This window comes from Dendropsophus ebraccatus, chromosome 3 (genome assembly GCF_027789765.1).
Source record: "Dendropsophus ebraccatus isolate aDenEbr1 chromosome 3, aDenEbr1.pat, whole genome shotgun sequence".
Taxonomy (NCBI): domain Eukaryota; kingdom Metazoa; phylum Chordata; class Amphibia; order Anura; family Hylidae; genus Dendropsophus; species Dendropsophus ebraccatus.
Genome location: NC_091456.1, coordinates 153,274,624 through 153,285,465, shown reverse-complemented (window position 1 = coordinate 153,285,465; position 10,842 = coordinate 153,274,624). Strand labels below are relative to the sequence as shown.

Below are 10,842 nucleotides of genomic sequence, written 5' to 3'. Positions count from 1 at the left end.
ATCCTCATCATCCAGTGACGTGTCTGGGGGTAGCGTAGCGTACGCTGCCCCCCAGACACGTCTTTTCCGCCAGTACCGTCCCAATAAGAGATGACGGTATGGTGTGAAATTCTACAAACTGTGTGAGCGTACCTCAGGGTACACTTACAGATTTAGGGTACATGCACACTGCGGAATGGCGAAGGATAACCCTTTGTGCATTCCGCAGCTGGCACCCGCCGGCGGACTGATGGAGGCGCGCGTCTCCACCCGTGTCATAGACTCCATGTTATGCACGGCGGATTCCGTCGTCCATCCAAAGAATGAACACGTTGGACGGAGAGCGGAATCCGCCTGTGCATAGAATGGAGTCTATGACACGGACGGAGACGTGCGCCTGCATCAGTCCGCCGGCGGGTGCCAACTGCGGAATGCACGAAGGGTTATCTGTCGCGATTCCGCAGTGTGCATGTACCCTTAGAGTGTATGTAGGAAGGAACACCCGAATCCAGCCCCAGATGCCCCCTCCCCCCCCATCCTCGGAACAAGTGGGAAGATCGTCCGGGAACTGATCTTCCCACTGCTGGATAAAGGTTACCACCTGTACGGGGATAACCTTTATACCAGCACCCCCTCTTCCGGTCCCTCGCTGCCCTGTAGCTTGCGGCACGATCCGAACATATCAGAAGTAGTAATAGTGCCCTAATATTTAGCAGCCATGGAGCGGACCCAGCGCTTCTGGATATGAAGGACCCCGTATCGCACCAGGACAACATTTTCCAGGTGACGTCCCCAACACTGGAGAAAGGGAGACCCCAGAAGAAGTGCAGAGTGTGGAGTAACAGGGGGATCAGGAAGGACACCATTTCCAGTGTGACGCCTGTCCTGATCACCCTGGCCTCTGCATACTGGATCGCTCCAAGGCGCACCACACGTCACTGGGGTTCTACATTATCTAAATTCTGTCCCTTACTCCTATTTCAGGGGTCACGTTGATCCAGGGATTATTCTGATCGCCATTACGGAGTCGGGAAGGAATTTTTCCCCTGTGATGAGGCTACTGTCGTCTGCCTTACGAGGGTTTTTGCCTTCCTCTGGATCAACACAGGTTGAATTTGATGGACACCTGTCATTTCCAACCTTATAAACTAATAATTGGCCTAATACCCCCAAATAAATTAGAATTGTCCCTTTTTCCCAGCTAAATAGGTATGGCCGCCATTCCCATTAGAGGAGGCCATGATGCAATTACAAAGCCTCTGTGCGGCCAGGACAGTAGAAACCCCCCACAAGTGACCCCATTCTGGAAACTACACCCCATAAGGAATCTAACAAGGGGGGCAGCGGGGATATGGCCCCCTGGTGACGGCCACATTTGGGACGTGAAAATGAAAAAAAATGGTATTTTTTATTTTCTCGGCACATGTTCTACGTAAGTGCCTGTCACCAGTGGGGTCCATATGCTCACTGCACCCCTTGTTAGATTCCTTATGGGGTGTAGTTTCCAGAATGGGGTCACTTGTCGGGGGTATCTACTGACCTGGCAGCACAGGAGCTTTGTAATTGCGACATGGCCTCCATCCTCCATTCCAGCCTCTAAATGGCGCTCTGTCCCTTTGGTGGCTTGCCCTGTGCCCATATGGCACATTATGCCCACATATGGGGTATTTTCGTAATCAGGGGAAACTACCCTACACGTTTTGTGTTAATTTTCTTTTTAACCCCTTGTGGAAATGGAAAAAATCAAGGCTAGACCAACATTTAGTGTAATTTTTGTAAAATTTTTACTCTAAATCATTAATCTTGTCATGATTTTTTCATTTTCACAAGGGGCTAAAAGATAAAAAAAACCACTAAATGTGTAGAGCAATTTCCCCTGAGTACGGAAATACCCCACATGTGGACATAAAGCGCCATTCGGGTGCAGGGTAAGCCTCCGAAGGGAAGGAGCGCCATTTCGTTTTTGAAGGCTGGATTTGGATGGAATGGATTTTAAGGGGCCATGTTGCATTCAAAAGGCCTCTGTGTTGCCAAGACAGTTGAACCCCCCCACAAGTGACCCCATTATGGAAACTACACCCCTCAAGGAATGTAACAAGGGGTGTAGTGAGCATATGGACCCCACTGGTGACGGGCACAAATGTGGAACAATGTGGCGTGAAAATGAAATATTACATTTATTACACTATAATGTTGGTTTAGCCTTGAATTTATCATTTTCACAAGGGGTTAAAAGAGAAAAAAACACACAATATGTGTAGAGCAATTTCCCCCGAGTCCGTAAATACCCCACATGTGGACATAAAGCGCCATGTGGGCGCAGGGCAAGCCTCCAAAGGGAAGGAGCGCCATTTGGATTTTGGAGGTTGGATTTGGCTAGAATGGATGATGAACGCCATGTCGCATTTAGAGCCCTCGTGCTGCCAAAACACTGGAAACCCCCCACAAGTGACCCCATTCTGGAAACTGCACCCCTCAAGGAATCTAACAAGGGGTGCAGTGAGGATATGGACCCCTTGATGACGGGCACATTTGTGCCATGAAAGTGAAAAAATGAAATTTTTTACTTTTACGTCACATTGTTCCACATTTGTGCCAGTCACCAGTGGGGTCCATATGCTCACTGTGCCCCTTGTTAGATTCCTTGAGGGGTGTAGTTTCCAGAATGGGGTCACTTGTGGGGGGTTTCCAGTGTCTTGGCAGCACGAGGGCTCTGTAAATGCGACATGGCCCTTGAAATCCTTTCCAGTGAAATTCAGCTTCCAAAAGCCAATTGGCGCTCCTTCCCTTTGGAGGCTCGTCCTGCGCCCCCTTGGCACTTTATCGCCACATGTGGAGTATTTCCGTACTCGGGAGAAACTGCGCTACACATTTTGTGTCTTTTTTTTCCTCTTATCCCTTTAAGAAAATGAAAAATTGAAGGCTAGAACAACGTTTTAGTGTAAAAAATACATTTTTCTTTTTTCACGCCATATTGTTCGGAAAATCTGTGAAGCACCTGTGGGGTCCAGATGCTCACCGCACCCCTTGTTACATTCCTTGAGGGGTGTAGTTTTCTAAATGGTGTCCCTTTAGGGGTGTTTTTTAGGTTTTGGCACCCCAGAGCCTCTGCCAACCTGAAGTGGTACAGTCAGAAATGACCAAATATAACGGAGGCGTTGAAATTCACTAGGCTCTCCTTTATATCTGAGGCTTGTGGTTGCGTCAAATAGCGCAATAGGGCCACATATGGGGTATTTCTATAAACTGCAGAAACAGGGCAATAATTATTGGGGTGCATTTCTCTGGTAATAGGTTTATAATTATGAAAAATATTGGATTACAATAAAATCTCTGCACAGAAAATTAAAATTTTCAAATTTCTTACACACTTAGCTTTTATTTCTGTGACTCCCCTAAAGGGTTAAAACACTTTATGGATATGCTTTTGCAGAGTGTGGGAGGTGCAGTTTCTGAAATGGGGTGCTTTGTGGGGCTTTCTAACATACAGGCCCCTCAAATACACTTTAAACCTGAACAGGTCCCTAAAAATATCTGATTTTGAAATTTTACTGAAAATTTGGAAATTTGCTGCTAATGTTTTAAGCTTCCTATTGTCTAAAAAAAATTAAAGATCATTTAATAAATGCCGCCAACATAAAGTAGACATGTTGCTAATGCTATTTAATATATAATTTATGTGGTATAACCACTTTCTGTATACGCAAAAAAGTTTCAAAGTTGGAAAAATGCAGTTTTTCACATTTTTTCACATTATTTGGGTTTTTTTCATAAAGATTTGTTATGATTATCGACTCCAATTTACCAGAAATGTAAAGTACAATATGTCACGAGAAAACAATCTCAGAATCAGCCGGATAGGTAAAAGCATCCCGAAGTTATTAATGAATAAAGTGACACTGGTCATATTCATAAAATTTGTCTCTGTCATTAAGGCCATTTCAGGCTCTGTCCTTAAGGGGTTAAAGGGTTTAAGCAGTAAACACTATCCCAACCCAGAGAATAGCTTTCAGTGAACCCAGAACAGGTTGCTCCACAAAAACATACAATTATTTTTATTTATTTTTTCTCTGGCTTCTCATTGGACAGTAAGACAAGACGCCCACCACATACAACACCCCTGTGGGGGAAACAACAACACGGATGGAAGCAGAAACCATTATTAGAAATAACAGGTAAAAGTCCCCATTACTTCCGCCTGCAGTGTCCCAGCCGGGACTCTCTTGCTGTTTCTGAACTACAATTCCCATCATGCAATGTCATCCTTAGGCCGTCGGGGAATGATGGGAGTTGTAGTCCTGAGACTGGAGCCCTCCAGCAGGTATGGCCCCCGCTGTGCTGGGTGCTAGCAGCCGGCTGTTTCGCACTACTAAAATAGCCATTTCTCGACGGCTTTGCCCTGGCAGCAGATGCAAGGTAACGGACTTCCTGCCGGGTCTCGGCGGCTGAGCAGCAGTCATCCAGGCAGAACATTCTCACACAGCGGAAGTACGCCGCTTACGTCACGCCAGACCGCCACTATCTAGGATTCGACCAGAAGTACACGCCCCCTACACTAACCCCGCCCACCCGCTGCTCCCCTTTCCCAACGTAGAATCGCGGGCTAGACCACGCCCAGACGCTGACGTCGAGCACGCTGTTGCCGAGTGAGGGGCGGAGCCAGCGGTTTTCGTGTGGATTCTACGGCCCGAGCTACGCGCCCTGCAGCGCTCCCGTGACGTCACGCCTGGGGTTTCCATCCATCGTGAGTTTCGGAGGAGCTCGGCGGCGGCGTCATGGCGGCTGCCAGGAGATAAGGAGAAGGTGGGAGAGAGGAGGCCGACACCCGCGCTCTCCGGAACCGTCGCCGTTCTGTGTTGGTGCGAGCAGCGCAAGGCCGGCCCGCTCCGGCGTCCTGTAAACAAAGACACGGTAACTCTCCTTGAGCGGGGATTGGAGGGAGAGCCGGAGCCGGAAGGAGGCCCAGGCCGCGGGGCAGCGCGCACTTAGCGGCCTATGTCCTCCCGGGCGAGGTAAGAGCGGCGCTCCGGGCAGTGCGGACACTAGGCCCCGGGTCACCTCTCCTGGGCCCGGGCCTCCCAGCCCCGCTGCCCGCCTCATGCTTGAGCAATACGTGTCCTGGGCTGCTCCTGCGACATGTTATGTGTAAACAGGCGCAGACGCTGCCAGAAGCCGCACGTCTGTCCTGTAGTGTCACAGCACGCTGGGGGGGCACGGACATCTTATATAGAGGGGGGCACGGACATCTTATATAGAGGGGGGCACGGACATCTTATATAGAGGGGGCGCACGGACATCTCCTATAGAGGTGGGGGGGGAAGGGGCACAGACATCTTATATAGAGGGGGGGCTCCCTGTATCCTGTAGTGTCACAGCACGCTGGGTGTATGCCTGGGGGGGGACACGGACATCTCATAAAGAGGGGGGCCCCTGTATCCTGTAGTGTTACAGCACGCTCGGTGTATGCCTGGGGGGGCACGGACATCTTATATAGAGGGGGGCACGGACATCTCATAAAGAGGGGGGCCTCTGTATCCTGTAGTGTCACAGCACCCTGGGTGTATGCCTGGGGGGGGCACGGACATCTCATATAGAGGGGGCACAGACATCTCATATAGAAGGGGTGGCGCAGACATCTTATATGGGGGGGGGGGCTCCCTGGCATCTCATATAGAGAGGGGGGGGCTGGTCCTGGACATCCCAGCACTATGACTCCCATCATCTCTTCCTGTGATTACATGGAGCTGTTCACACCTGCGCTCCTGTCTATCAGGCTTGTATTAGTGTACTGCTCCGCTCTCCTGACCGGCCAGATGGGTGTAATATGGCGGCATAGGGGCTGCCCGGCTATGACAGCTGTCACCGGAGCCGCCGGCCGCTCACGACTAGAAGCCATTAGGCTCTTTCTAATGTGTTGGGGGTAAATGTATCCAGTGTCGCCTGGCAGAACATGAAATGGTTATTTTGGCCTTGGATGAAGTGGTTTTTGGTGGTTAGAATGGGGGTGCTCTATAGAGAAGCCGTATACTGTGCCCTATATACTGTCAGGGTCTGTGTGTGACGCCTCTGTCACCGCTGAGGTCTCCATCAGGGAATCCCCCAGTCTATTCCCCAGCCAGAAACATGGAGTGCCCCCATCCTAATCACAGGAGGAATTGGGACCCGGCTGCCATGGCTTACCAGTCCTGTGGTGTCGCTGGTGCACAGGAGCCTGGAGACATCACCACAGCCTATCCCTATCCTTTACTATGAGCATGCCCAGCCAGAGGTCAGGGCTACACTGTGGTGGTGCTGTGAGATGGCAGTGAATGTCTCTGAGATGTCCGGAAGGTTGTCTGCTGACTGACCTGTAATGACATTGTGTCTTATGCTGTGTAACCCCGACCTGTCCAGCCATGGGCAGATTATAGGAGACCCTGTGTCTATGGTAATGCAGGGATCCCCTTTATAGCGCTTACAGTACCGATTGCTCATTCTGTTACTTTGTATTATATAGGAGGATTATATTTAGTCTGTAAAACCCCGAAAGAGCCGTCCTTACTATAAGCGGAGACTTGTGTATCAGGAAATGGTGTATTTGCATGTCATGCTGGTAGCTCCAGTAACGTCTGTGCTACATGACAGGGACGGGCGCTCTGGATGTGACATGTCAGCTGCTGGTTCTCAGGGAGACTTTTCCCTTTATTTGCTATACTTCTCGCTCCTTATGAATAAGCCACTATCTCGGCGTCAGTCAGCTGTTGTACAAGAATGCAGAGATGATGATTTGTTACTATGTGATTTATTCCGACGTAAAATGGTTTCCATTGTAGTCAGTACTGTGCAGGGTTACAGCTAGGGAAAAGTATTGGATCATCCGCTAAGTCCAAAGGCAACTGCGGCTTATATAGGCTGATGGGGGTGGGGGGGGCTAGCAGCAGCCAATCAGGGCTCTGCTTTCACTTTACTTTGCAGTAACCTGGTCGGTATTGGTGTGTGTTATGGCATTTCTGCTATCTTTTACATTACATGGTGGTGGATGACGGAACAAGAAGGTGGTGTACTGTCTGTATATCTTAGTCCCTTTAGTTTTGTGGCGTTTGGCAGTGTTAGCTTTATGTGGTTGTTTTAGATGTAGTGTTATCCCCCTACAGTGTGCCATTGCTTGTTAACTATAGCACGTTCATTTTACCGCCTCGATCACGATACAGTCGCTTTACATACAGTCACAATTGTATAGGAATGCAACTACAGAATTCAATGGGATTATTTCTATGTAAGGGTTATTGGAAACAAATGTCTTGGGGGAAAAAAACAAACAAATGCAGCCTACCTATAGAACCTAATATATGTGTTTCATGGCAAGATATCTTTATATCTGTGTGCCATAGCTATGTATGTGCCAAGGGAGCCTTGTTGTGTATTCCCCATGGTCAGATGGGGCCTTACTGTACCTCAGCAGAATAAGGCAGGAGAATTGCTTGGCTAAGCACTTCTCTCTCCATCTCACTCCTTAGGCCGCATAGACTGACTATAGAATCCGTCCTATGCTGTGCCAGTCATGACAGTGAGGAAATAGCTTAGTCAAGAGCTTTTACTGCCTCAGTCTTGGGATCAGTTGGGGTCTGAACACCCGTACCCTGAGCAACTAAAACATTTCACATGTCTGTCATCCTTCAAAAGTTTAAGTGACAGGGAGATTTTAATGCTGGCTTCACATTATGATAGTTCCATTGTGCATGCACATCTATCTATCTATCTATCTATCTATCTATCTATCTATCGGAATGCCCTCAAAATAGGAATCCAACGTATGTGTGTGTGGTGGGCCACAGACCTCAATGACTAATGGCCCAAAACTCATTTAGTAACTACCTTTAGGACATGAATAAATATTTAATTTGCACAACACAAGTAAAAACAGGGCTACATGCTGGACATAATCAGAACCCAGTCACCAGGTAACGGTTTACCAATGTGTACATGCCATGGATGGCACAATTGTAATGTAACCCCAGCATATAGAGATGTGGCCATTACTGCGTATGCACTCACTACTTTACAGTTATACCTCTTTTTCTTCTTTTTTTGCAGGTTACCTTTTCTTAGTGTTTTTAAAGAACAAGAAGCTTAATGTTGAAGTATTAACAGCCAGCTCACCTTCTTGAATTTGTATATATTTGTTTTAAACCTGTGAACATTTGACAATGAACGGGCAGAGCGATGAGGAAAGCAATAGCAGTGGAAATTCAAGGTGAGAGTTACTTTAAACATTTATGTAGAACTACAGAGTTGTGGTTATGTGAACATTTTTTGCTGATATGTTTATAAATACAGGAGGACAGTGATGCTCAGAGGTTAAGGTGTTCACACACCTTCACTAACTGAGAGGAGGGTTAAGATGCAGTCAGAGCAGATTGACTGTGGCTTAACCCCCAGAAAACAAAGGGGTCAGGCAGTGATTTTCCATCTTGCCAAACCCCTTTCCCCACTGACGTCATCTGTCCCCTCATCACTCTTCTATTTTGACATATCACCTATAGTGCAGATGGTCACACAACTACAGCTGCCAAGTGAATAGGGATGGCTGTTTCTTATATTTTTATGATATGTGGGGGTCACAGAGGGCCCTCACTAGCCATAAAGTGAAGGCATATCCTGGTGATACGCTGTCACTTTGAGAGAGAAGAGCCCTTTATCAAACTTTCCTATACTTTGTGAGATTTAGGGTGTACAATATTCCATGTGTAAGAAGCTAATACATTTGTTGTGTCCACTTTGAAATTGCCTTGTATCTTTTTAAAGACAGCTTTGGTTGTGCTATATAATATATTCACCTTCCTTTTTTTTTTTATAGCCGATCAGATGATGAGTCTGGATCAGGGTCTGGTTCCAGCTCAGGGAGCAGCAGTGATGGAAGCAGTAGTCAGTCTGGAAGCAGTGACTCTGATAGTGGGTCAGACTCGGGGAGCCAGTCAGAATCGGAGTCTGACACCTCTAAAGAAAAGAAAGTTGTCCACTCGAAGCCCCTGAGAATGGATGGAGCGGAGGTAATATTGTAGTGTGGAATAGAAATATGATTGAAAGCCATTTTTATTTTTAAGACATTTAAACAATAATTGAATTTTAATTTTAAGTAAATATTATGTTTTTCTCTGTTGTTTTTACAGTTTTGGAAATCTAACCCCAGTATTTTAGCTGTACAGAGATCTGCTATGTTAAGAAAACAGCAACTACAACAACAACAACAGCAGCAGTTACAGCAGAGGCCACCAGCATCTTCAAACAGTGGCTCAGATGAGGCATGTATATTAAAGCATTTATTTTCAAATTTTTTTTGTACGGATTTTATCTTCACCCACGTATTTTACAAACCTCATCACGCTTTCATTTATCCTGGTATTGCTGCAGACATCCTGTTTCTAGTTTATTCTTTTAGTTTTACCCAGAGACACCACAAGGCCTCATGCACATGGCAGACCATTTTCAAGAGGCTGTATGAAAGCACACGGACTGTGTGTTGGATAGGTTCACCCTGAGGGACCATGCTCGTCATTCCTTCTTACATGGGATATGACTGATAAAAATAGATTCCGTAAAGATGAGAGATGTTCACCAAAACCCTATACATGTTTGTGGAAACTATATTACTGCTTTGTATGACTTAAGTGTTGAAATAAGTTGTAAAAAAGCTGTTCACATGAGGCCTTAATGGCAATCTGTAAGTTTGTGTCCTCAAAACTGCTTACAGCCTTGTATAGATAAATAGAAACATACCAAGCAAAAATATTTTAGTGTCCAGGCCACCACTGTCACAAGAACCATAAAGTGTTCAACTCTTGGTCAGTGCCCTGAGCTGTAAGTATTGTATTACCCCCAAAAAGTTATACAAATGCTTATAAAGTGCTTTTTTCCCTGCACTTACTACTGCATCAAGGCTTCACTTCCTGGATAACATGGTGATGTCACGACCCGACTCTCAGAGCTGTGTGGGCTGTGGCTGCTAGAGAGGATGATTGCAGAGGGATGCTCAGTGTCCCTCCAGTGCCCTGTGTCCTTCAGTGTCCCCCTGTCATCATCCTCTCCAGCAGCCACAGCCCGCACAGCTCTAGGAGTCGGGTTGTGACATCACCATTTTATCCAGGAAGTGAAGCCTTGATGCAGTAGTAAGTGCAGGGGAAAAAGCACCTTATAAGCATTTCCCGTAATAAGTGTATATTGGGGATTTGTATAACTTTTGGGGGGCAATACAATACTTTAATAAAAAAAAAAATCAGGACTTCTCCTTTAAATTTAGGAAGAGGCACAATACTTTGGTCTGTTGAATTGCCACCATGTTTATGGCCAAGTACACAACTAAGCAGGTAAAGTAACTAGTTAGGTTGTTTTTTATACAACGTATTCAAAGCTAAGAACAAATAACGCATCAACAGCTCTCAGTTCAATGCTTTTGGTGATCCAGAGTGTGTTTAAGCACACTTAGGAGGCATTCACGCATTCCGTGCATGGTCCTTTTAATATGGATCTTGTGTTATGAAACAGAATTCGGAATTCCCAGCATCATAATGAAAGCTTTCAAACGTCAAGTCACTACAGGAGCGCAAAGATTTAAACAGTTTCTGAGCTCCCAGCACCATCATTCATCTATAACTGTGAATTCCGTTCTGTAGAACATTGTCCTTATTCATGGACCTGTGCACGGAATGTGTGATTGCCTGCTTAGGCTGGGTTTTTACAGTGCAGATAGTATGCATTCCCAAAGCACATTGACAGGCAAGTCCATGTCGGCCATCAACAGTGTCTGAGAACTAAAAAAAATTAGAAAACCGCACAGACTTCCATGACACTGGTGGTATTGGCCACATATTTAATGCGCAGTGCATG

The 10,842-nt window shown here is 46.5% G+C and overlaps 1 protein-coding gene across 3 annotated transcripts in view; it reads left to right on the top strand.

Annotated features, from left to right (window-relative positions):
- The first annotated feature begins 4,615 nt into the window (after positions 1 to 4,615).
- Positions 4,616 to 10,842, top strand: part of CHD1 (chromodomain helicase DNA binding protein 1) — a 46,129-nt gene continuing 39,902 nt past the window's right edge. For 2 of the 3 annotated variants that reach the window (XM_069962965.1, XM_069962963.1), the window contains exons 1-4: positions 4,616 to 4,991; positions 8,053 to 8,212; positions 8,816 to 9,008; positions 9,129 to 9,260. In XM_069962965.1, coding sequence (XP_069819066.1) covers positions 8,166 to 8,212; positions 8,816 to 9,008; positions 9,129 to 9,260 — 372 coding nt within the window. In that variant the 5' untranslated portion in view covers positions 4,616 to 4,991; positions 8,053 to 8,165. The remainder of the gene's footprint in view (positions 4,992 to 8,052; positions 8,213 to 8,815; positions 9,009 to 9,128; positions 9,261 to 10,842) is intronic. The other variant, XM_069962964.1, reaches the window with a different exon arrangement.